The sequence below is a fragment of the Phalangium opilio genome, unplaced genomic scaffold (genome assembly GCF_054372755.1).
Source record: "Phalangium opilio isolate 3A_F unplaced genomic scaffold, DU_Popi_V2 ptg000017l_1, whole genome shotgun sequence".
NCBI lineage: Eukaryota > Metazoa > Arthropoda > Arachnida > Opiliones > Phalangiidae > Phalangium > Phalangium opilio.
Genome location: NW_028324151.1, coordinates 5,685,717 through 5,711,782, shown reverse-complemented (window position 1 = coordinate 5,711,782; position 26,066 = coordinate 5,685,717). Strand labels below are relative to the sequence as shown.

General features: G+C 34.0%; 2 protein-coding genes and 1 long non-coding RNA gene across 7 annotated transcripts in view; all 3 read left to right on the top strand.

Moving 5' to 3' along the window:
- LOC149702697 (uncharacterized) overlaps nucleotides 1-26,066 on the top strand; it is a 112,080-nt gene that overhangs the window by 20,667 nt on the left and 65,347 nt on the right. Inside the window, exons 6-10 of one of the 4 annotated variants that reach the window (XM_089866532.1) lie at nucleotides 12,274-12,528; nucleotides 12,623-12,949; nucleotides 13,014-13,505; nucleotides 13,574-14,245; nucleotides 14,530-14,669. The exons of 2 other annotated variants lie outside the window; for them this stretch is intronic. In XM_089866532.1, the coding sequence (XP_089722658.1) occupies nucleotides 12,274-12,528; nucleotides 12,623-12,949; nucleotides 13,014-13,505; nucleotides 13,574-14,244 (1,745 nt within the window). In that variant the 3' untranslated portion in view covers nucleotide 14,245; nucleotides 14,530-14,669. Of the gene's footprint in view, nucleotides 1-12,273; nucleotides 12,529-12,622; nucleotides 12,950-13,013; nucleotides 13,506-13,570; nucleotides 14,246-14,529; nucleotides 14,670-26,066 lie in introns of those variants that run through there. One more of the 4 variants, XM_089866531.1, reaches the window with a different exon arrangement.
- On the top strand, nucleotides 626-5,956 carry LOC149702700 (uncharacterized). Its single transcript, XR_016381813.1, has 2 exons — nucleotides 626-4,220; nucleotides 4,425-5,956. It is a non-coding gene; the product is annotated as an uncharacterized LOC149702700 (long non-coding RNA).
- On the top strand, nucleotides 14,860-22,299 carry LOC149702699 (uncharacterized). 2 transcript variants are annotated; one of them, XM_089866581.1, is made up of 4 exons: nucleotides 14,860-16,494; nucleotides 16,567-16,626; nucleotides 16,950-17,378; nucleotides 17,974-22,299. In XM_089866581.1, exons 3-4 carry the CDS (start codon nucleotides 16,997-16,999, stop codon nucleotides 18,060-18,062), a joined length of 471 nt encoding a protein of 156 aa, XP_089722707.1. In that variant the 5' UTR covers nucleotides 14,860-16,494; nucleotides 16,567-16,626; nucleotides 16,950-16,996; the 3' UTR covers nucleotides 18,063-22,299. The 2 variants fall into 2 exon arrangements, with proteins under 2 accessions (XP_089722707.1, XP_089722706.1); XM_089866580.1 differs by having other exon boundaries at nucleotides 14,860-16,626.

Genomic DNA, 26,066 nt, shown 5'->3' with positions numbered 1-26,066 from the left:
CTTCCATGAGTTGAGGCTATAGAATATATATACATGCTTCCATGAGTTGAGTCTATAGAATATATATACATGCTTCCATGAGTTGAATCTATAATATATATATACATGCTTCCATGAGTTGAGTCTATAAAATATATATACATGCTTCCATGAGTTGAGTCTATAGAATATATATACATGCTTCCATGAGTTGAGTCTATAGAATATATATACATGCTTCCATGAGTTGAGTCTATAAAATATATATATACAATACATGCTTCCATGAGTTGAGGCTGTAGAATATATACATGCTTCCATGAGTTGAGGCTGTAGAATATATACATGCTTCCATGAGTTGAGGCTATAGAATATATACATGCTTCCATGAGTTGAGGCTATAGAATATATACATGCTTCCATGAGTTGAGGCTGTAGAATATATACATGCTTCCATGAGTTGAGGCTATAGAATATATACATGCTTCCATGAGTTGAGGCTATAGAATATATACATGCTTCCATGAGTTGAGGCTATAGAATATATACATGCTTCCATGAGTTGAGGCTATAGAATATATACATGCTTCCATGAGTTGAGGCTATAGAATATATACATGCTTCCATGAGTTGAGGCTATAGAATATATACATGCTTCCATGAGTTGAGGCTATAGAATATATACATGCTTCCATGAGTTGAGGCTATAGAATATACACATGCTTCCATGAGTTGAGGCTATAGAATATATACACGCTCAGATTAGTTGAGGCTATAGAATATATACACGCTCAGATTAGTTGAGGTTATTGAATATGTACATTCTTCCATGAGATGGTTATTGAATATGTACATTCTTTCATGAGTTGAGGTTATTGAATATGTACACGATCCCATGAATCGAGGTTATTGAATTTGTACACGATCCCATGAATCGAGATTATTGAATTTACACACCATCCCATGAATCGAGGTTATTGAATTTGTACACGATCCCATGAATCGAGATTATTGAATTTACACACCATCCCATGAATCGAGGTTATTGAATTTACACACCATCCCATGAATCGAGGTTATTGAATTTGTACACGATCCCATGAATCGAGATTATTGAATTTACACACCATCCCATGAATCGAGGTTATTGAATTTACACACCATCCCATGAATTGAGGTTATTGAATTTACACACCATCCCATGAATTGAGGTTATTGAATTTACACACCATCCCATGAATTGAGGTTATTGAATTTACACACCATCCCATGAATTGAGGTTATTGAATTTACACACCATCCCATGAGTCGAGGTTATTGAATTTGTACACGATCCCATGAGTCGAGGTTATTGAATTTGTACACGATCCCATGAGTCGAGGTTATTGAATTTGTACACGATCCCATGAGTCGAGGTTATTGAATTTGTACACGATCCCATGAGTCGAGGTTATTGAATTTGTACACGATCCCATGAGTCGAGGTTATTGAATTTGTACACGATCCCATGAATCGAGGTTATTGAATTTGTACACGATCCCATGAATCGAGATTATTGAATTTACACACCATCCCATGAATCGAGGTTATTGAATTTACACACCATCCCATGAATTGAGGTTATTGAATTTACACACCATCCCATGAATTGAGGTTATTGAATTTACACACCATCCCATGAGTCGAGGTTATTGAATTTACACACCATCCCATGAGTCGAGGTTATTGAATTTGTACACGATCCCATGAGTCGAGGTTATTGAATTTGTACACGATCCCATGAGTCGAGGTTATTGAATTTGTACACGATCCCATGAGTCGAGGTTATTGAATTTGTACACGATCCCATGAGTCGAGGTTATTGAATTTGTACACGATCCCATGAGTCGAGGTTATTGAATTTATACACGATCCCATGAATCGAGGTTATTGAATTTGTACACGATCCCATGAATCGAGGTTATTGAATTTGTACACGATCCCATGAATCGAGGTTATTGAATTTGTACACGATCCCATGAATCGAGGTTATTGAATTTGTACACGATCCCATGAATCGAGGTTATTGAATTTACACACGATCCCATGAATCGAGGTTATTGAATTTACACACGATCCCATGAATTGAGTCTACCGAATTTATACACCATCCCATGAATTGAGTCTACCGAATTTGTACACCATCCCATGAATTGAGTCTACCGAATTTGTACACCATCCCATGAATTGAGTCTATTGAATTTGTACACGATCCCATAAGCTCGCAGCAATAAAATTATTCAGCTCCCTCAGTCTTGAAGAAAAAGGTGAGATGGAGAAAAATGTTCGTTGGCAGTATGCGGCAATGGAAGTTTCCCAGAGTACCTTGCACACGCCCCCACCTTTTGGTAGGGAATTGTGAAGTGTGGTAGCATAGCGTCATTTAAAATTAGATGCTAGTTCTCGTGAATTGCCTTCTATTTTTAAGACAGGGAGCGTCGTCTATGTTGTCGTACCCTACCAAAACGCCTTCCGAGGATGCTGGGAGGTCCTCCGTGCCGTTGATGGGGATACAGAGGCAACGGTATAGGTATGGAGATTGCTACTCCAGCTCTCCTCCAAGCCTCAGTCAGTTTTTTTAATAGGTAGTCTATAGAGGCTTAGGATTTCGTTTCTAAAATGGTAAATTTACAGGTGTTATTTTTTTAGTGTACACGTCTGCACTAAAGTTATTACTTGTAATCTTTAAAATCCCTGCACTTGACAGTGCTAAAAAGATAACACGTAATCCGTAATCGATGTACAGGGAATCTCACAGTGATTAGCCCCTCGGTTTTCATAAAGAATTAATTCACTCTTGTCTCTTTAGTTTACAATTTTAGTCTCGCTCAGATTACGAAATCAAACGTCCGGCATATAAATTTAAATTATTGAATTGAAGTTAGTTGCTCGTGTATACACGTTAATGAATCATAAGTTGGTTGCTCGTGTATACACGTTAATGAATCATAAGTTGGTTGCTCGTGTATACACGTTAATGAATCATAAGTTGGTTGCTCGTGTATACACGTTAATGAATCATAAGTTGGTTGCTCGTGTATACACGTTAATGAATCATAAGTTGGTTGCTCGTGTATACACGTTAATGAATCATAAGTTGGTTGCCCGTGTATACACGTTAATGAATCATAAGTTGGTTGCTCGTGTATACACGTTAATGAATCATAAGTTGGTTACTCGTGTATACACGTAATTGAATCATAAGTTGGTTACTCGTGTATACACGTAATTGAATCATAAGTTGGTCAACGAAATTTTGGGCCTTCGCGAGTTTGAGATTATTAAACGAAACCTTGGGCTCTCACGAATATTATAGGTTTATTGAATTAAGTCATTAAGTCTTGGGCTCTCATGAGTATGAGTTGCTTGGATTAAGTCTTCGGCTTTCATGAGTCCGACATTGGACTAAATCATGGGTCTCTATTTGATTGACATAAAATGTGCTCTCGTGAGTTATATTCGTAACGAGACATGAACTATCGCGAGGTAATGTATTTCAAATTAGACATGCTCTCTCGTGAGTTGAGGTATTTGAAATGAGACATGAACTATCGCGAGGTAATGTATTTCAAATTAGACATGCTCTCTCGTGAGTTGAGGTATTTGAAATGAGACATGAACTCTCTTGAGTTGAGGTATTTGAAATGAGACATGAACTCTCTTGAGTTGAGGTATTTGAAATGAGACATGAACTCTCGTGAGTCACTATTAAGATTTGATGCTATTGTATTTAATTTAGGTTATTGAATTAAAAGCAGTATCATGAATTTAGGTTATTGAATTAAAAGCAGTATCATGAATTTAGGTTATTGAATTAAAAGCAGTATCATGAATTTAGGTTATTGAATTAAAAGCAGTATCATGAATTTAGGTTATTGAATTAAAAGCAGTATCATGAATTTAGGTTATTGAATTAAAAGCAGTATCATGAATTTAGGTTATTGAATTAAAAGCAGTATCATGAATTTAGGTTATTGAATTAAAAGCAGTATCATGAATTTAGGTTATTGAATTAAAAGCAGTATCATGAATTTAGGTTATTGAATTAAAAGCAGTATCATGAATTTAGGTTATTGAATTAAAAGCAGTATCATGAATTTAGGTTATTGAATTAAAAGCAGTATCATGAATTTAGGTTATTGAATTAAAAGCAGTATCATGAATTTAGGTTATTGAATTAAAACAGGCTCTCGTGAATTTAGGTTATTGAATTAAAACAGGCTCTCGTGAATTTAGGTTATTGAATTAAAACAGGCTCTCGTGAATTTAGGTTATTGAATTAAAACAGGCTCTCGTGAATTTAGGTTATTGAATTAAAACAGGCTCTCGTGAATTTAGGTTATTGAATTAAAACAGGCTCTCGTGAATTTAGGTTATTGAATTAAAACAGGCTCTCGTGAATTTAGGTTATTGAATTAAAACATGCACTCTATCCAACTCAACCATTACGAGTTGATATTATTAATTTACATACTTTACACGGATTGTAATTATCCGTTATTAACACCTGTTGGTGTAAATAAAATTACGCCGGCATTATCCTTCTTAATTTTGGTAGAGCCGAGGTTAATATGTAGACCAGGTTCAGAAATAAGGGTTCTTTTAAACTGACCTTTTGGCCAGTAGAGGCCAAGCACTTAAATAAACTTGACATTGGTCACTTAAAATGGTGAAACCTTGGAAAGTTTTTAATTAGGCGAGTGGCCACAGGGCCAATGGATCCCCAAGCATCTAATTTTTAAACTGGCTCAGCCTTATCTCTATTTTTCAGCATGTTGTATGATTTAGACCATACTGCTTAAAATTCATTATTTTAAGATAATTCCTTCTTGATGAAAAAAGCTTTCTTCAATCAATCTTTTAATATTTTTGGCCGAAAAACTACTAACAATCCTAACAAAATGTCCTAAAGGTTGGTCTCATAATAGTTACCACAACGCACCGTACTTAACAGGCGTACAGAAATGTTGAGTGAATAGGCCTTCGATGAGCTACTTTAACAGTGCTAAAATGAGTACCAGTAACCCACATGTAACCTCCAGTTATCGACGTGCAGAAAATTTGTCTGAATAAATAGCCCTTCGATACAAAAGAACTTGCTTTCGCTATATTTTAAATTTTTGATACCCTATACTGGTGTCGACTTGTACCATATAATTACGCTACCGACGAACTGGCGTCCGTCCCATCTCGATACCATGTACCGACGTCGACATATACCATCTACGTGTTTTATAATTGGCAATAAAGTACTGTTCACAGACAAAAAAGACTTCATACAGTTAAAATACTTTGAAAAAGGAATTAAAATTATTGAATATTTTTCATATTTAATATATAATGTATAGAAAAAATTATGTAAGCACTTTAAAAACATTGGAAGCACAAACCATTTCTGGAATTAAAGTGATTGATAAACCCGTTGTCTGGTGTGCAATTATATTTCGCAAATAACATTCGTTAGTCGAGACCCGCACTTAACCCAAATCTGAACAATATCACGCAATTACTTATGAAACTTCATGTAAATTCGAATTTTTTTCCCATTTCCCTGTTTTGTAGAAACTTTAACCACTTACGAAGTTGTGCCAATTAGCTTAATTAGCGTTAAACCGGCTCATAATTCTCGAGTAGATGAACGCAGTTCCGAGGCGACATGGCAATTGGGAGATCAAGTCGTCAGTAGAAGAACTTGCCCTGTCTGCTTCAAATCATTTTGTAACGAAAGCAACATGAAGAGGCACGTGCAGATCCATGTTCTTAAAAGGAAAAACTATTTTTGTCCTTATTGTCAACAGAGATTTTCGTGGAAGAATTATCTCGTGAAACACATTAAAATCATGCACTGTAACAAGTCTTCGAAACCAGCTTAGTGTAACTTGTATCATTTGTTAAAACACGTGTCTTAGTTATGACCATAAAATGTTTTTTGAATCAAGACTAAGTCTTTTTTTTTTTTTTCATTGTTTAAAGTTGATTTGACATCATTTGGTCTCTAGTTACCAAATTATTTTTACGGTGTATCAAGAGGCTAATTTTATCTAACTTAGGTCACTAGCTAGAGGACATGCGAAAATTATTTTTGCTAGGTTTAATTACCAAATCCTAAACGTGTACCCCACCTAAAGTGTTAAAGGACCAATAAGCACGAAGAACTTCAATCTCTGGTTGTAGTTAAATGTTTTTCTCCTTTTTATTTTTTATATATTGAACGTTTTAGCTCGTTTTGAATTGTTTGACAATTACGGCTCTTCCCAACTTGCAATGCCGGTTGTACTTGGTCACCAAGCTCGATATAGTGTGAGGAAATCTCCGAAAACGGGGAAGAGTACTTTTAATCATTTAAACGCAAACGATTTCGCGTACAAAGAATCAACTTGTCCCGTTTGCTTCAAGACTTTTTACAATGTCAGCAATATGAAAAGACATACCGAGATACATCGGGTCAAAAGAAAAAACTTTCAATGCAAATATTGTCATCATAGGTTTAGCTGGAAAACACATTTAACCAGTCATATAAAACATCAACATAATAATGTTAAGTGAGTTGTTTCGGTAGCTCATTTTATTGATGGTTCAGATCTGTATTTGTTCTATAAGGAATGCATACAGCTGACAGGAATCGTTGTGTAGCCGTTTTCACTTAACGTATCAAGGCAGATTTTGTGGGAAAAACTAGACTAGTGACTATGTACGTCGCGAATAATCCATGTCGCTGCGCGTTGCACCTATCCTCTTGTTTCTACCAACCAATGAAATCTCAGTTAAAAAGAAGTCAGTCATGAGGTGTGTCGAATAGGAAGTTTTCAAGCCCGGCCCACAAAACCCGCTTAGAAATTAACGTTGGATATATGGGGGCACAGCGCTTCCTAGTAGCTGTATGTATTCCTGGTTCTATAGATAATAATTATGGCGAGGGGAAAACCACTTGGTGAAAATTTGTGTCCCTCATTTCAAGCGTCAAATATTTGACTTTTTTTGATATGAAGGCTTGAAAGAACCATTTTCATAGAACTTTTGATTAATATTTAAATTTTTTTGAACTTCGTTACTAATTACTACAATTTAGTAGTGGTTTCCCCACTCTTGAATATGGTATATTTCAACCTAGATAATTTTTAAGTTCCTAAATATTAAGTTTTTTTATATGCACCAATTAGTGGTGCATAGATGTTCTCTTCACGCCTCCCATATCAAATTTATCAACTATAGCCTTTGAGCACCTTGATTAGCGCCAAAATCTCATTAAAAAGAATGTACCAAGGCGCTCATCGACTATAGCAAGTGTCTCAGTCACGGTTGGCAATAATGTGGAGAATTATTGAAATTTTTTTCTAAAAAACGAGGCGTTTATATATAACTGTTAACAAGTGTTGTTATGAAGTTACATTTAAGACCTAGTAACCCGTTGTTTTAACCAAATATTAAGGCAGCTGATTTTCTACTATGTTCCATTTTTACTAGTAGACTTTTAATTGAAATTTTGATTGACTTGTAATAGTGGAACTAATTATGTCAGTTGGTAATTATTTGTTACTAAAAAACATAACAAAGGCGCTACGTCTAATGTCTCGTAGATGTTAAAAATTAATCGTTGTTTACAATTAAACTTTATGTAAATGACAAAATAATGGAAACAAAAATGTTTTAAAGTATATAGTTGGATCTGTATTAACTGTAAATTATACATTAAACATTTTTATCACTGTATGGTCTCTCGTACAGTCTTAGTTGATACACGAGAACTTATATATTTAAAATTTTAGGCGTAAATGAAATGCAATGAGGACTTTTTAACTCTTAATTTTTCAGATCTTCCTAACGAAATCTATCTAGTCTCTAATTATAACGTGAAAGAAAAAAAATTCCAATGCCCGAAATGTCGTAAATATTTTACGGAAAAAGGGAATATGAAGAGACATTTTAAAGTTCACGAAGATGTTCGAACTTTGTTCCATTGTAATCTTTGTACACGTACTTTCCAATGGAAAGATAATTTAGACAGACATGTCAGAATGGATCATACCTCCTAGTAAATGTACCCTATACCAAAAAATACGTGAAAATAAATAAATACTTTTTACAAATGTTTCAGTGGTAGTTTTTAATAAAATTGTGTACTACGAGAAATTAGTTTCTTCGCGTCATTTCATTATTGACACAATCCGTCCTTGTGATTTCAGGAGTTGTGATATCGGAAATGCTTTCTTTGGAGAGCACATCGCCAAATGCCAAACAAACAAAGGCCTTTTGCCATATATGCCATAAGGCCTTTTTCAGCAAGCAAACGTTAAGGCGACATATGGAGAGTCACAATGCCCTTAGGGAACTTTACAAATGCGAAATTTGTTCCAAATCTTATAATTTTGAAACTGGGCTTTACACACATCGCCGAAAACATTTTGCCCAATAAATTGACATTACATATCCTTCCTAGTATTAATATGTATTTGTTTACATGATATACGAATAAAATTTACAAATATGTCGATTAGTAGTAGTAGGTTTTTATTCAAAGTCTTTCGTGAAAACCATAAGTAGCACTTACCAATATTGAATCGCTCGACTCGCAATTGGTTTTGTGAAATTAAGTTGGTACTTAATGTGCTTTCAGAACAAGTAGTTTATAAAAGTTTAGCGCGTGTCAAGTCATGGAAAAGAAGCGACTCAAACTTGCATATTAGCAGCAAGCCACCATGCAAAATCTGTCGCAACAAGCAAACTCTGAAACAACCACCAATCGGCAATAGAGAAGCTATTGCTCTTTACAAATGCAGTTCGGGCTCCAAAACTTACATTTACCAAAAGCAACTTGCCAATTAGTTCTAACAAAAACAAGAAGAATCGATGTGTTAAAAATGATGAATAAATGAGGATTGATAAAATGTTGTGTTAAATTTTTAAAACCTTGATTAGGTGTGACAAACGCGAAGTGTTAATTCCTACGTATCTTTTGTAAATTGATGGATTAATTAATGGTGATGGGTTAGTGTGTAATATTTACATCACCCACTTTACAGGGTATGTACCGAATCATGATTTGCTTCGTCGTTGGAACATGAACAACGTGTTGCGACGGAATATGGCTTCGAACGAAATTAGTTGTCGAATTTGCCAGAAAACTTTCCACAATAAATCTCTGCTGGGCCAACATATGCATTCGCATAGTAACAAAACTTACAAATGCCCTTTGTGTAACGAAAAATTTAAATGGAAAAAATCACTTCCAGTTCATATGAGGAGATCTTGCTTAAAAAGACAAAGAAATAAATAATTTGGTCTAAAATTCCAAATATAATAATTTATGCAAAAGAGACAAAGTGAATTTTTGGAGCTGCTTTTAAAATTGCTAGAAAATCGGGTTATTTTTTTGAACCCATAATTTAAATTGCATTAAAATAATGTCGTATTATTAAATTAAAGTTCAGATAATATAACATTACTTTAAAAGAAAGCCCTTTTTTCTAACAATAAGAGGGAAAATATAAAATAAAATATTATCTCTTATGTACAAAATAATTTGCATTTAGTCTTAAACGCGGACTACTATGCCTCCTATGGTTTAGTGGCTTCTGCTAAATCGAACCTCTATCTACCAACCTTACTCCTACCTCTCTCAGCTTGTGAGAATTCAACCAATCCCTTACTGGTAAGAGGTTCTATTTAGCAGACGCCACTAAACCAATGGCGGCTCAGTAGCCCTCGTTTTTAAGACTAATTAAATGCTAATTATTTAGTAATAAGAGAAAGTCCTTTCTTTTAATGTATAATGTTATGTTACCTGAACTTTTCCTTTAAGGAAGTTTTCATCGAGTATAGTGTCGTTTTTAAGATCGTGTCAACTGTTAGTTAGTTGGATTAGTAATAGTTTACAAATATTTGTAACACAACAAACCTCACACGCTCCACTACTTATAAAGCCAAAAGAATTAATACCAAGCATACTGTATGTTAAATAAGTGTGATATGTACCGCTTTTAAGTAGGAAATAGAAAGAAATTAAATCAATTTTACAAATTGGAAGATTGTCAATAATTCAACCAATTTCGCGCAACACGCCGCGATAATTCAACCAATTTCGCGCAACACGCCGCGATGTTAGGGGCTGATCAACGACGTATCTTTTTCTTTCGTAGGAATGATTTGCCTGAATCCTGTCACTCGATCGGGCGCACCTCGATATATCGCAAAATGTCCCCAATGCGCTCAGATTTTCAAGAGTAAAGAAGGTTTAGCCAATCATACTTGTAGAAAACGAGAAATTCGCTGTAAAGTCTGTCAAAAAATGGTGGCTTCTCGGAGTTATTTAGCCTTACACATGGCCCAACACGATTCCGTTCGTGAAGTGTTTCGTTGCGACATATGCAAGAAGGCTTTCCTAACTAGAAATTATGTTGAGCAACATAAGTTGAAAAAACACAATGACTAAAATTATAAAATAACCCAAGATGGGGGAAATTCTTCTAGTCTATTTTACAATCATATTTAAAGTTCCTAAACTATTTGTTGCATTATAACTGGATAACGGTTTAATATTTACTAACACAGCTCCTACTTACTCCATAAATTATGAAGGGGGATGCTTAATCTGAGGGAAAACGGCACACTAACTGTGGAACGACTCGGTTCCAGTGGGACGCTAGAAATGGGGAATGAATTCTCGGAAAAATGGTCGCCGGTCTACGTGAGACTAATCAGGAAGACCGCCCGCCATTTTTCCGCGTATTCCTCCCCCATTTCCAAGCGTCCCACTGGACTGAGTCGTTCCGCAGTTAGCGTACCGTTTTCTCTCAGACTACGCATCATTGCTCCATCATACTTGCTTACTCTATATAAGAATAATTAGCTATTGTAGAATTGGTTGATTAATTTGTATTTAAAAATAATTTTTTGTTCAGTTAATTTGATTGAGAGTGTAAGATTGTAGTCAATCAAGATTATATATACATGTTTTTGGTGATGACGAAGTTTGGAAGTAATTATTGTACAAGTGACACACACGCTTGTGAGCCAAGCACTTTATTTTTTTTTTGTAAACACGTATTTTTCTCACGATATATTGGTATCTCACTACCTTCACCAAAATGTTAATTGATTTACAGTTTTAGCGGTGGTAATGGATGTTTATGTTTTTAGGAACATTGAACGAACAAGCAAACGCCACTGCTGCGTCATCATCGTCAGTCTCTTCTGTTTTCGAAAACATCTGTAACTTGTGCAATAGGCCTTTTAGTTCTCGTGGCAGTTTAAAACGTCATATGGACATGCATGCTCCGGTTAGGCCAAGATATCGTTGTAAAACGTGTAACCGCGACTTTTCTTGGAGACATCATCTACAGAGACATAGAAGAAACGTACACTCCCAAGAAGAGGGTTTGGAACAATGGGTAGCTGACACATTCCAGTTTGGATCTGGGATGTAGGGTCTTCTATCATCTAAAACTAACTGTGATAAAAAAATTATGATCAACTGACAATATAATATAACATAAATATAAATCTCAATATACTAAAACATTTTGCCACGCGATCTTTTTTTCAAGCCTTTAATAATTGAACAATGTCCTTTGTATCAATTTTTGTTTGCGCTTCTGTAGAATTAGCCGTACTTCGTTACTGTTCTAAAAATGTTTAATCTCTGTTTTTTTATGCGCATAACGTTATGAGCCATATTAAAATTAAAAGAGTTGATAATTATATCATGGATACGGATAAGTAGTTGAAAAAACGTTTTTCCAGATGGTGGAGGTGGTGTTGGTGATCTTGGAATAATGGCCTGTTTTCAAGCTATGTTTTGCGCAATCTGCAAGAAACAGTTTACTAATAAGCGAAACTTTCGCACACATTTAAGCAAGCACGGATCAGCTCCTGAAAAATTTGCATGCACTCAATGTGATCGCAGTTTTTACTGGCAGTCTAATTTATCCAGACATCGTCTAGTTCATCGGAATAAGCTTGAAAAAATTAAAAATACTTACCAAAATGTTTAATTCTAGTCGTTTAAAAAAATAATACTAACAATAATTATATTACTAATGCGCCAAATTTTTATTTCTACAATGTGATGTTTCGTCTTCGAATAGTTTATAAATTTATCAATAGATATTATTATTAAAAAATAATTTTAAGTATCATTTAATTTTAAAATAATTATTTGTTTCAAATATGTAGTTGTTTATTGGATATATATAGTTATATAGAAAAAATAGTAAAACTTTGGTAATTGTTTCAAATTTTATTGTTATTAAAATTAAGGAGTAACGAGTGGTGGTGGCTCAGGACAGGATGTGAAACTTGGTCGCCGACCCGTACCTCACGTTTGCAAACTATGTGGAAAATTCTTCCAAAGCACGTTTGAGTATCGACGGCACCTTATAGTTCACCGATGTGGTCGTCAAAAACTACCGTGTCAATATTGTTCTCAGTCTTTCTATTGGAAGAGCACCCTCTACCGTCATATTAGGGAAGTTCACAACGTAGAACCACCCCCTTCCACTGTACCCAGTCCTGGTAAATGCCCTTTACCCTTGAGTTATTAGTGGTGTGTTTGTATGTCGAAGCAAAGCCTTAGAGAAAGTGAAATTATCTTTTGTAACCCACGCAGTACCTTTAGAGCAGCTAAGTTACGTTTCACTAAGTCCCGGTGGAAGTAAGAAACGAGGGAGGCAACCGGGCAGTCGATTATGCGGAATTTGTAAGAAGGTATTCAATGGGGCGCAAGAATACAATGAACACGTAGCTATGCACTGGAAGAGTGGGGCTATGGAGGAACTACCTTCTGATACTAATTCTACTAGTCGAGCTGGTAATACCCAACCTGCTAATCCCATACCCTTAAAACTACCCCCACCCATTCAAACTAAACCCTTAACCGATATTAATCCTCCTACCACTCCAAATTCATTCGGGGACATAGATACCACTGGAATAGGTGAGCTTAGCAAGCTTAACTATCGACTTATCCGGAATATTTACCGATATTTTTAACCGAACAGAATTCGCGGCGATGAATATCAAACCGCCCGCATCTTGTATCGCTTGCGACACAAAACTGGGTTCATTTTCCAGTTTTAGCTATCATTTAATGGCCAGTACCACTTGTCGGGTCAAGCAATTTAGCTGCAACATTTGCCCCAAAAATAAGACTTTTATTTGGCCCGCCACACTTTTACGTCACTTGAAAGAGCAACACGCTAGTGACTACGGAAGATCCCTTCAAAGTTACCATTCTTTAAGCTCTACCTCACCGCTTTCTCATACGCCGGAACCCCTATCGAGTGATTGGTACTTTTGCGATATTTGCCATAAAGCTTTTCTCAATAAAACTGGCATTGGATTGCACATGAAAAAGTATCACCCCGAGAAAGTGTCTTCTAGTCCGCGTGAAAATGCCAACGAAATTAGAAACAGTATTTTACAAGGATATTCTAGTCAATTGGATAGAATTAGACCAGCTTCTCCCAGTTATCTCGGCTATTCCTCAATCGGTTAGTAGATGAAGTATTTTCGTAATCAAACCGTAATTAACCACCCCGATTATATTTATTGATAGTAGAATCTTTACTGAACCAAAAGAAGAGGGGTCGAAAACCTGGAACTCGCGTCTGCAAAATGTGCAAGAAAACATTCGCTGGTCAAGACAATTTATTATTGCACTTGCAGCATTGCCATCAAGGAACGTCGTACGATGAAAATCGCTTCGAACACCATTTTGAAGAGATACAATACGATTCCCGAAGTAGTTTTTCTACCTTAGAAACTCCTTCCCAAACATCTCAACGACTTCCCTCGGTGTCTTCCATAACTCAGCTACACCATCAGCACCAAAGTACCACCACATCCCGCGTAACTCCTCCGCATCAGTCCATTTTGAGCTCTTATCCCATCAACCGGTCAGGGCCACTACCGTCTCTTAAACCCCCTATTACGTTGGACAACAATCCAGGCACAGCCATTCCAGTCATCTATAGCCCGGAAAAACACGATGACGTCGACGAAGAAGACGATGATGATGATGAAGATGACGAGGAAGATGATGGAGGTGATGACGAATTGAACATCTCTTTACTGGACACCATTCCTGGATCAAAATTGAGACCGCCCTTGACTGAATTCGCTGATGGAATTAGAAGTCGTTTTGAGCAAGAATTTCATTCGACCTCCAATTTAAGTGGTGGTGTCCAAGCGACGACCGCCCTTCCAACTAGCCAAGGATTAAATTCTTAGGGTAAAAGATCTCTCGCTGTTACGTACTTCATACATTTATTTCTTTTGTATTATAGTATTGAATTCGTTTTGTTTATTTTGCTCTTAGTTGTATTGAAATTTCTTTGATTCTGCGTGTTTTTTTTCTTTTCTTTGACGATTTCATAAAGTGGCTTTATTTTACAGGCCATAGTATTTTATTTTATAGTTTTATTTTAAGCCTTTCCTCGTGTTTGTTTATTATTATTAATCTTGAGGTGCAGTTTTTCATGGTTGGGATTTTCTGTCATTTGCGTTGCTATTTAGGTTACCACAGCAGGGATGGTGCTTGTACTTGGAGAGCCGCTGCAGCTCCATTGATGTCGTCTTTCAAGCAATTGCCGCAAATACCCAAGTTTACTAGCGGAGTTAATAGCGTAATCAGAGACAGATTACCTTGCGAATTGTGCCATAAAGTATTTAATAGTAAAAGACTCTTATTGCAACATAAAAACTTGCACTTGCCGAATCGTAGAATTCATAATTGCGAATTTTGCGGGCGCAGTTTCTTCTGGAGGAACAATATGTACGCTCATCGAAAGAAATATCATCAAACACAAAATACCGCTTTGTTGCCAACCAGGCACTTACGTCCAAAGTAGTTTTAAACGCTTTTTAATATGCAACCCAATGGACTTAATAAAAAATGCCAAAGATTTAATTTAAGATTATAATTTTAACTTTAATTAGCTTTAGTCATGGGGCCAAAGTATTAATTAATTAATTATATTTAGCGGGGCACCAAAAAAAAAACCCTTTACGAAGTAGCTAAAATATTTTTAATTTTAACTCTTATGCAAATTTACATTGTTTTAATTTAATGAGAATTACAACAAAAAAAAAAAAAAAGCTTGGAGTGCCTTTGTGTTCAATCTATAGCAAAATTCATGCAATGCTTTTTTTCTTATATAATTGTAATATTTTCCAATTCAGTCCAGTGTGGCTTACAAAGAAACAATGAGAAAAACATTGCATTGCATTACATTTCAGGGATTTTAAACAAAATTTATAAAAAGATAAAATATATATCTATAATGTATAGTAATAGTTATCGAGTTTTAGTGAGCTTGTCTGTCGTATAATTATAACTGAAAATAATATTGTGAATAGTTGAAGTACAATACTAAATTACAGCGTCTAGTTGTTCCCCGAATTACCAATACATTAACGTATAGTCATGTATATATTAACCTGAAATATATATAGTTAATTTATTAATACGCCGGTAGTATTGTGTCACAGATCCTCAAAAGTACCCAAAGAAATTTTTGAAGGTACTTTTAACAAAATCTATACATCGGTGTAAAATATTTGAAGTAATTTATCGAAATGTTTTAATCAAAAATCGTTTTAGGTTTAGTGTAGTTTAATCGTATGTAATACGTCGTGTATTTTCTCTTTCACATTACGTTATGTGCTATAAACAAAAGTTGAAATGAGCAAAAACGTAAATAGTATTTTTGTAGCTTGATCTCGAAATGTGTACGCTATTTAGGTATTCGATTTTAAAACAAAATGGGACTGTTAAAAAAATTTAAAGTGTTGATTGTATTTCTATACAAATACTGATGATGTTAATTACGAAAGGAAATGGTTTACAATATAAACTAACATTAGATATACACTTTTTCTAATTGAAAAAAATGCCATATTCTCATATAAGCAATTGCCGATTTGACTGTTGCAATTGTTGTACTACTATTTAGGTACTTGGTTATGTAGCCACTGTACATCTGCAGAGAAAATTCTATCTTTAATGTGAATTTCTTTCATAAGTAAACTTCTCTAGTATCTGAATTAAAGATTTATGTTACTTTAGTTCAAGGTGAGCCCTTTTTTAAAGTGTATGTCGAAAACTTATCGACACTCGTGCTATATTTATAATTGTAATTAAGTGATGTATTATATGTTAATTACTATTGTTCATCATCAAAAAGATCGAAGCGGCGCTTCCAATCTTCTATAAGTATAATTAAACAAAAGCTAATGAGTATAATTTACCTACTATTTCGGGTTTTAGGCTTATATTGAAGGCATACTTTCATATAGAGGCCTACTCTAAATGTTCATCAAAATTAAAATGGTGATGCGCCACATTGTAACCTTTCTAATTTTAATAGACTGGTTTTGTGGCGTCTACCGACAAACCTAATCCTTTAACCCTTTCATGGCATGTAGCTGACTAATAGTAGCTTATGAAGTCCAGAAATATTCACATACGTATAATTCAAGGCAAGTTCTGTCTACGCTTAAATAACAAATTCAACTTCTTTCTACTAACTATCGCTTTTACTCTACTTTTAGCTGGCAAATAACAGAAGCGAAGAATTGTTCTGAAAAAGAAGAAACTCACTCAAAAAAATTGTAAAATTGCCAACAGCCAATCAATCATTTTTTTAGAAATACATAATTAGGATTTTGAATTACTACTGTGCTAATTGTAAATTGTCTATAGTTAGAAGTATTTGACCAGTTTTGTACATTGTAATACGCACCAAACTAGGCTTCATATTAATTAATTCTCAACAATCACCTTAATTTTGTCTCATATTTGTCACCTTTATCAGTGTGTCTTAAATAAGATATCGTCATGATTTTAATGTTTTAAAACTTTATGTAAGTGTTAAGCTCCTTTGTGCTAAATGAAGCTCGCTTTGCTTTTTTCTCTTTTTGTTTCTCGGGTTTAGAAAGTGTACCACATCCGCCTCTACCACCGCCAACAACTCGTCTCGAAATGCCAAGTCCAGAATCCTATTATTTTTGCGATCGTTGCAACGCGTCGTTCAGCGATCAAGATCTGTTCGAACACCACCGAAATGCTCACAACGCGGCTGTCTTAGCGGCAGCTGCAGCAGCCGTTTCAGCGGCGGCCGCCGTGTCCCCCGGACCATCTAGCGCCAGTTCTAGTCGAGGAGGAGACCCTTCGGGTGGTCCATCGGGTGGCAGTAGTGAATACCAATACTTCTGTGATATCTGCAATAAATCATTCAGAATGCTTAGTAACGTTTTTGCTCACAAATGGAGCGTCCACGGTGGAGACCGTCATCAGCAACAAGGACGCCATGGAGATCGCGAGAGCCCATCCTCATCAGAGGGTCCAAAATACTCTCATTTTTGTGAGTTTACCGAATGTTGTCGTTTGGAAGGCAATCGTATTGACGTATCTGTCAATGTGAAAATTCTTACCATATCCCTCCCTACACTAGGCTTACAACTTGTTCTAGTCGTAGTTCATGCAGATATGCGAGCAATACTTATCATTGAAGGGATTTGCAAATGTGCGAACAATATTTTATGCGAAAGGGGTCCTCCTTTTCCTCTCAGCCTTGCGCCAGGGTTTTATTTCTTGCGCTACAGTTCATCAGCTTTATGATTTTCAGCCCAACTGTTGAAACTAGTTAAGCTCGGGCCTTAAGCGCCATTATTTAAGCTAGATTTCTTTTGAATTGGAACTTGCGTGGTCAGGGTATGCCCGATTAACGTGAAGTTAGAGAACAGGTTGTCCAAGTTTCTTTATACCCTTCATCCTGCTTGTTGGAACATAGACCGGTTCTCCCTCCCTTGCAAGCTTCAATAGATCATATTGCAAATTAAACATATTGTAGCCTTTTTAATTGTAAAGCTCACTAGTATCTTTTCGAAATCGCATATATATTTATTGACACTGTATTTTAGTTCATGTCTCACACATCTTTTATTTCTCCTTAACAGGCCATATTTGCAACAAATCATTTCGTGCTCAAAGCGCCGTTAATGTTCACATGTGGAAGGTGCACCAAGTGCACACGGAGAAACATTGAAAATGTCATATATAGTTAATATAATAACTAAGCTTACGGTACTGTTAAACAGTTACAAAAAAACTTGAAACTTATCTCTCAATTTTATTTTCGAAACAACTCGATATTTGGTACTTTTTGGGGGGATAAAGAAATACCAGACAAAGACGTACGCAGTGAAGCCTGGCTTATACTAGATTGGTCTCGTAAACAAACACGCAACGTTACCCACAACTATAAGTTGCAGTTAAACCAATAGCGCGAAAACTATAGGTTTTCCAAATTGCATTTGATGCAAACAAAAATTAACATAATAAATTATATTTATTTATTAAAATCGTCACTCTAAAGTGCTTTTAATTTTAAAGCCAATCGCAAAATTCATTTTGAACGATAAAGATTTATATATATATATATTGGGGGAAAATAATCTTGATTAAGTTAAATTCAAAATTGACGGTCATTTTGATGACGGTCGTAAAATTGGTCAATTCGAGAAGAAAAAAAAGGAGTGAATCATAATATATATATTTACACGAAGATGTTTAAAAATTACGATGAATCGTAATCATTTATTCTATAGTTTTATAAAAATGAAACGAAAGGCCTATAAGTCTTAAAATCTTCTTCCAATAGATTTTAGAAGAAATATGAATTTATTCGATCGAATTAATTTAAGGTATATTTTTCAGTATAATATCTACTGAACGTTTTTTGGTCGTAGATAACAGTATTTGTCTATAGTGTAGCCTAGTAGTAAGTAGTAGGTTTTCGTGTCACGAAGAAAAAGCTTCTCGTTGCTTGTCCAACTGAATCAAATGCCAAAAAAAAAACCAAATATGTCAAAAATATAAATTTTGGTTTTTTGAGGCGACAAACAAAATATCCAAAAAACAAAATCAAACAACTTCTTTTTTCTTTTTCGGTGTGATGATGAGATAGTGCTATATATATATCAAATATAATACAAAAAAAAATAATAAGAAACCTTAAAAGGGCGACGAAAAATAAAGTCAACTTATTTAGTCATTTTTTTAAATGTTGTATATTATAATATTAGCTAAAAGACAAAAAGATAAAATTGCACATTTATTTTAAAAATTTGTGCACGTGAGTTTAAAGGTGTGAATAGGGAAAATAATAGTACAAGACTAAAATATAATACAATTTTTTTTTTTTTACTTAATTGGTCTTGAGACCCGTTATTATTTTAGTTTCGCTGTGATATAATAAGAATAAGTTCAATTTAAGATGTTTTGCCAAATACAAAATACTTTTAATTTTTTTTTTAAGCTTATAGATTTTTATTTGCGCTTAAAAAATATTTATATTAGACATGCCTTGATAAAAAAGACGATTACTGCGTACTTAAAAGTATCTGCAGAATTTCGTCATCGCGTTATTTAATGGATTACCTTTAAAAGGGGTTTTATATAATAGAAAAATTAAGAACCTTTTTTTTTTTAATTTTATAGATCCACTTCATTGATTATTTTATTTATCCCAAATTCGTTGTGTCAAATTCAAAAGCGTGCGTGAAATGAACAGATGCGTAAAGAAAATTAAGTAGGCAAACATTTTATCACCTTAGATGAAGTTCTTAGGTGCTTAACTTCATACTGGGCGACGATTGGTTCGAGGAGACAATTCTCGCGAAGAACCTGTAGCGAATCAGCAGTGCCCTTTCGTGTTACAAAAGGGCACTGCATGCTGATTGGCTATAGGTCTTTCAGAAGTATTTTTAAAAGTTCACACGCCTTGTAATTTTAGAAGATTGGTTTATTTATTTAGTTAATTGTGAATTATTGGTAGGTTTATAAGTTTCAAGTTCGAAATTGGCAGCTGCAGCACACTTTAGTATCTTTTCATTTCGCGACATTGCTCTATTTCAACCGCCACTATTTGCCCATTCAACACTTAATTAAGTTCAGACCAAAATATGCCATATCAGTTTATTATTAATTCTTCGTTCCTTAGCTTCTTTTTAGCATTGAAAAACCCAATTAAATTAACGAAAATAATTAAGTACCATATCCAGTATTTAAAAAAGAAAGCGTTTATACACGCGTATTTGTTTTTAATCCCTTTGTATTGTTCGGTCTTCAAGACATCGGTAACTTTGTGTCAAAGAGAGGAAAAAAAAGTAAATAACAAAGTAGAGTAGATTTTTTCAAAAGATTCTCGTAAATATTTGTAAAAGATTTTTGGTCTTAAAAGGCTGTAAGTTTTACGAACTTAATAGTCTACAAGACAAAAACTAAGGTTTGAAGTATAAACAAAAGAAAACGTGTCTCGTGAGGTTTTTTCTCTCTCTCTATCTCGCCATTTAATGGTGTATAATATTAATCATGTGATTAACTATATATATGATATATATCGAACTGTGATTTGCTGTGTTGCTCAGCTAACCAAAATTAACCGCGCTTTGCTTATTGCTAATAGGGATTGTTTATGAAAGTTCGTGAACAAGGCCAAGAACGTTTATTAGTGCAACTGTGCAACTGTTTGAAATGAAAGCCAAGGCTTAGAGAATTAGGCCTGAGACTTACGACGCGGGAATTGACTGAACTCTGTTAAACGTTCTTGGTCTTCTACATGTGACATGCCTCAAAAACATGATAATGGAACTTATAAATCATTTAACCAATCCCTTTCAAAATTTTACGCTACGCTTTATTAATTAGACTATTTGAAATAGATGCTATTAAAAATTAAAATTAAATGCTATTGTGATAAATATATTACGCGGCGCTTCAAAAGAAATTGTAATATTGTTGGCTAATTATATTTTTTTAAATTTGCTCAATGTGGCTTGCCTAGATATATAATATATATATAAAACGCTAAACTCGCTAATTATAATTACTCGCTTGTTAAATTTTATTATGCTACCGCAAATTATAAAATGTGTTAATTAATGCTAATCGCTTATTAGGCTTTTATTCGCGCTTATAAATTTAGAAAGAAAATGAAGAAAAAATAAACGAGTTGTATCAATCATTGTCATTTTATAATATATGCTTAAATAAACATGCAAAAAAATTGCACTATTGTAATCAAAAATATATATCGAATTATTTAACATTGTTGTAACATTTTGTATTATACAAATTATGCAACAGAATTTTGATGCCAGTTGGAGTTTTGTGTTGAATTGTTTTTTTTAATTCAAAAGTTTGGTTTTTTTTATGAGCCAGGTGAGGCATGATTGTTTAAAACATAATTGTAGGGCAGGTACTAATTGTTGTTCTCTTTTTTTCTCCTCTTACCTCTTTCCTGAACCCAGTTGTAGAAGCGAAAAGACGTGGAAGGCCACCATTTAAGGGGCCAAGTGAATTTATATGTCCAGTTTGTCAAAAGTCATTTTCGAACAAAAGCAACTTGAATGGTCATATAGACATGCACAGAGCATACCGAAAGAAATACTTTTGCGAAATATGCAACAAATCATTTTTATGGAGAAACAATGTTTACGCTCATAAGCGAAAAGCTCATATTACGCCTGGTCCAAGACAGTTTTACACTTCGAACCAATTGCATAACTCGAGCAACCCTTGAAAGGAAATCGAAATTTGCAAAAAGAAACACTTGAAAAGGAAAAAAAAAACGTTCCTGTGACAATTAACCAAAGATTTGACTGAAACGCAATGTGTGTTTAAATTATGCAGAAACTTGTTGTGGGTTTCAACACCAAAAGCTGTGATTATTATTTATGTTTGTGATTAAAAACTTCGTTAGTCGTAAGAAGTTACTTAAAATCTACATTATTAAATTGTTTTCTAATGAATTTAATTATTTATTTTGCTTAAAAAGTTGTGTTTTGAACATAAAAAGTTCAAACTTTTTTTTGGTTTTAAACTTTTTTGTTACTAATTTCAATATCTGAATTTCGATATTGTCTGGTTAAAAACCAGTTAAAAAATTACCTTAACATTATGCTACCTTCAGGGAACTTACCTCGTGTTAGACTTAAATAACTTAATCTGGTTTAAAACCAGTTAAAATTACCTTTAAATTATCTTAACGTAGTAAAAAACGTATGTAATGTGTTTAGTAATAGCAACCTCAAAAATTTTCTAGTCTTTAATAATTATGATTACTAATTGGATAGAATCAAGTTTTATTTATCCAAAAGTGATTAAATACTACTGCTATAATAATAGTTAGATTTTGTGAATGTAATTTATGTGGGTGGTATGTTGTATATTACCTATGTTGTAATTTCGAACAGGGACTAATAAAAGTTTTCTTTTTTCAGGTGTGGAACCTGGTAATAACGAAGTAGCCAACGTCGAAGAATTTTTACAGAAGTACACTTCTTATTTGCAACAAATTCGACATCCGGCAGCGTTAGCCCTACTACCTTCCATGGAAAATGTGTGTCCGATATGTTTGAAGACGTATTCGACGAAACACAGTGTCAAGAGACATCTCCTTATGCACAAGCCATTTAGCCGGAGATTTCAATGTTACATCTGTCAGGTGCGAATTGAATACACCCCCCATTCGATGTTGTTTTTTTGTCGCCTGTGTCATCTACACGCACATAAAATTATGTTACCACCTGCACTGTCAATGGAGAGAAGTGAAAAGTTGCACGTAATATGGGAGATTAGACGTAGTAAAAGGGTTGTTATTGTTGGACCTCTGCAGATGGCTCTTAGTTTTACACTACTGCAAGAAGCGCTTTGTTATAACATTCTTGTAAGTCGCAAGGAGAGATACAAACGATAACTAAAAAGTTACCATGAGCTCTGTAAGTTGCCCTGGTCCAACGTACATCCTTATCATTTGCATGGGCTACACAACCACAAATGTTCCGCACAGTGTTTTAGCCACTGAACAAGTATTTGGTAAGCCCCAGTGGCAGTACCTATGGGTCCAGAGGTTCCTGTTCCGCACAGTACATTAGCCACTGAACAAGTATTTCGTAAGCCCCAGTGGTTGTACCTATGGGTCCAAAGGTTCCTGTTCCGCACAGTACTTTAGCCACTGAACAAGTATTTCGTAAGCCCCAGTTGCAGTAGCTATGGATCCAAAGTTTAATAAGGTTCATCCACTTGAAACCAAATCAAGGAAACCCATTGATGGTGCTTGGCTGCGTAACATTCACATTCAAATAGATTGTACATAGCATGCTACGCTTTTGTTCTGGGGTAGATGTAGTAGTTTTTGAAATAAAATTTCTGGTACTTAAAGAAGTTCCTCTTGCAGAAATTATTCAACTGGCCAGGAAATCTCAAAACCCACATCCAAACAGTTCATCGTTTGCTTCCCAGCAGACGCGATCGCGTTATAGCCCCAAAAAGTGGTACTTCTCGCGGATCGGCACCGTCACCCAATGGTAGCGGTAATGGTGGTAAACTACCGCCTGGTTACCGCGGCAATCCTTCCCCAAATAATTCTTCTAAGGAAGATATGTAAATTATAGTACCTCAGAAACTGAGTGCCAAAGATAAGAGTTGAGAAAAATAAAAATTTAAAATGTTCTTTTTTATAGCGAAAAAATAGGGTAAGCAAAGAATTAAATAAACAGACAAACATAAACATATAGCCTGATATCTGAGATAATAAAGGGTTAAATAAAATTTATATACGTTGAGCGGGGTAAATTTGTTAATGTTCAAACCACTGTATCTCTGTGTAATACCCTATATATATAAGATTTAGGTGTAAATATACCTAACGAAAAAAAGCAGTTGGTTATTTGAAAAAGTAATATAAATTAACATAAACAGTTTCGAGGTATATATGATGGATAGAAAAACAACCTACAAAGCAAACAATCTAATTATTTATCATGGCCTTTCTTCCAAATATCTGTTTGATACATACATATATTATATATATAAATATCACATACGGGATTTTTTTATTTAATCACTTAATCAAACAGGGTTAGTTTTAATTAAGCTTATTAATAACGGTAGGCTATAAATTATATTATAAACGGGTATATTTTTTTAGATGGCGGTATGGACAGAGGATGTGCACAGAGCATTTAGTTAGTTTTGGGTTAATTGGTCCAGTTAATTGGTATTAGTTTGAAAGGTAAATCATGGCCTATTAAGATCACAGTTAAGGCCTAATAACTTTGACCATTTAGTACATACCATATCATCTAAAAGAGAAGCGTGAACATTAATGCAACTTCTTATCTTTAAAAATAATAATAAAATTTAAGTCTACCTTAATATAGATTATATATTAGTTTTAATTTTTATAATAGGTATATAGTAATTTAGGCCTTACAGTCTAGTCCTTATATAATTTGAAATAGAATTGGATATCATATATATATATATATTATATGTAATACTGTAGTATTTAAATTATAACAAGTTTAATAATAGAAATAGATTTAATATTATATTATATTATATTATAATAGCTTTTTTTTACTAAAAACAAATTATCCTTGAGAGCTTTGTATATTTAATCAGAGTTGATATCGTAATAATTTTTATATTATTTTTTCTTCAGTTTTTTAATTAATTAATTAATTAAGAATAATTAATTGGGTTTGGAAATGGGGAGAATTTTAATACGTACGTATCTATATATAAGCTGCGTTTTCAAACAGGTTTAAATGAAAATATATATATAGTGTAACTTTTAGGGTTAGTTTTTTATTATCAATACGTGCATTTTTATTTCAACTACACTTTTGTTATATACGAGTATCTACAACACTTTAGTCCTATATTGCTTGAATACCTCAAGTTATAAAGCCTTTTTAGCCGAATACACGTTTCTTATCTGTAACAGATTTATTACGAACTGAAATTGATAAACATTTAGTTATATCTTTCAATTTATATAAGTTTCCAAAAGGTATTTTTAATGAAGATTTTAATTAATCTATTTGGTAGTTGACGTAACGTTAAAAATAACAAAACACTTTACCAGGGATAGATTTAATTTTAGAAGTAGGAATGGAGAACAGAGTAATCTGGGCGCTCGTCAAAAGTCCCGGACCCCCTTCCACGGGACGGAGGGGGGTATGAAAGAAGAGGCGGGTCATAGCGACAGAGGTAAAAGGGAGTTACGTGTATTTTTCGCCGTCCCCGTCGGCAACGTCATCGAAACGTAGTTTAAGTGAGCCAATAACATAATTTAAACGCTTCGTTACGTGTTGGAGGGAGGGGCTCTATACTGGGTGGTCTATGAGTCGGACTAAAGTAAATACTAACCGTTCTCCATTCCTACTTCTAAAATTAAATCTATCCCTGATTTTACTAAAAATAATTAGTTAAATCCGTACAATTTAATTATTTCAGTTCGTAATTCACTGTTTAAACAATTCAGACCTACGATACCCTCACTAGTACTACCTCCACAAACACAACACACACAGCTGGTAATAACAAAAATAACCTCTCAGAAAAATAAATAAAATCTTTTAAATAAAAATAAAGCTATCTTTTATTACAATATGACCTCAAATAATAATTTTACGGGTGTTTTCATCACACAAAACAAAATAGAAATAAACAAATAGAAGCAAAACAGTAGAAAAATAAAACAATTAACATACAGTATTTTAGGTTTTTATTCAAACAAAATCTATTAATACAGTAAGTATAACATTGCAATACAGAATAATTACTATAACTATAAAATCTTTTCCTCTATATTGTCTTAAACAGCAGCCATAAATCTTTTAATTTCATCCTAAAATATTTGTGTCTAATTTTATCTTTATATTTTTTTTAATTAACAAACTTATTATAAGTAATTAATTAATTTCTATTACCTTTTTTCCATTCCATGTATGTTAATATTCATAGTCTATTCCATGTTTGTGTCTTCCACGTGTTTAACCAAAAAAATAAGAGATAAATTTGTTTTAATTAAATTAATAATTAAAACATTAAACCGTAGTTGCGGAAGTCAAGAAATTTACCAAAAAAAAAAATAATAAATAATAAATATTAATTATAGAATTTTGTTTTGGGAAACGGGTATTAATTAATATTTAAAATTAACGATGACCCAAAGTGAATGCAGTGCGTGATTTTTTTT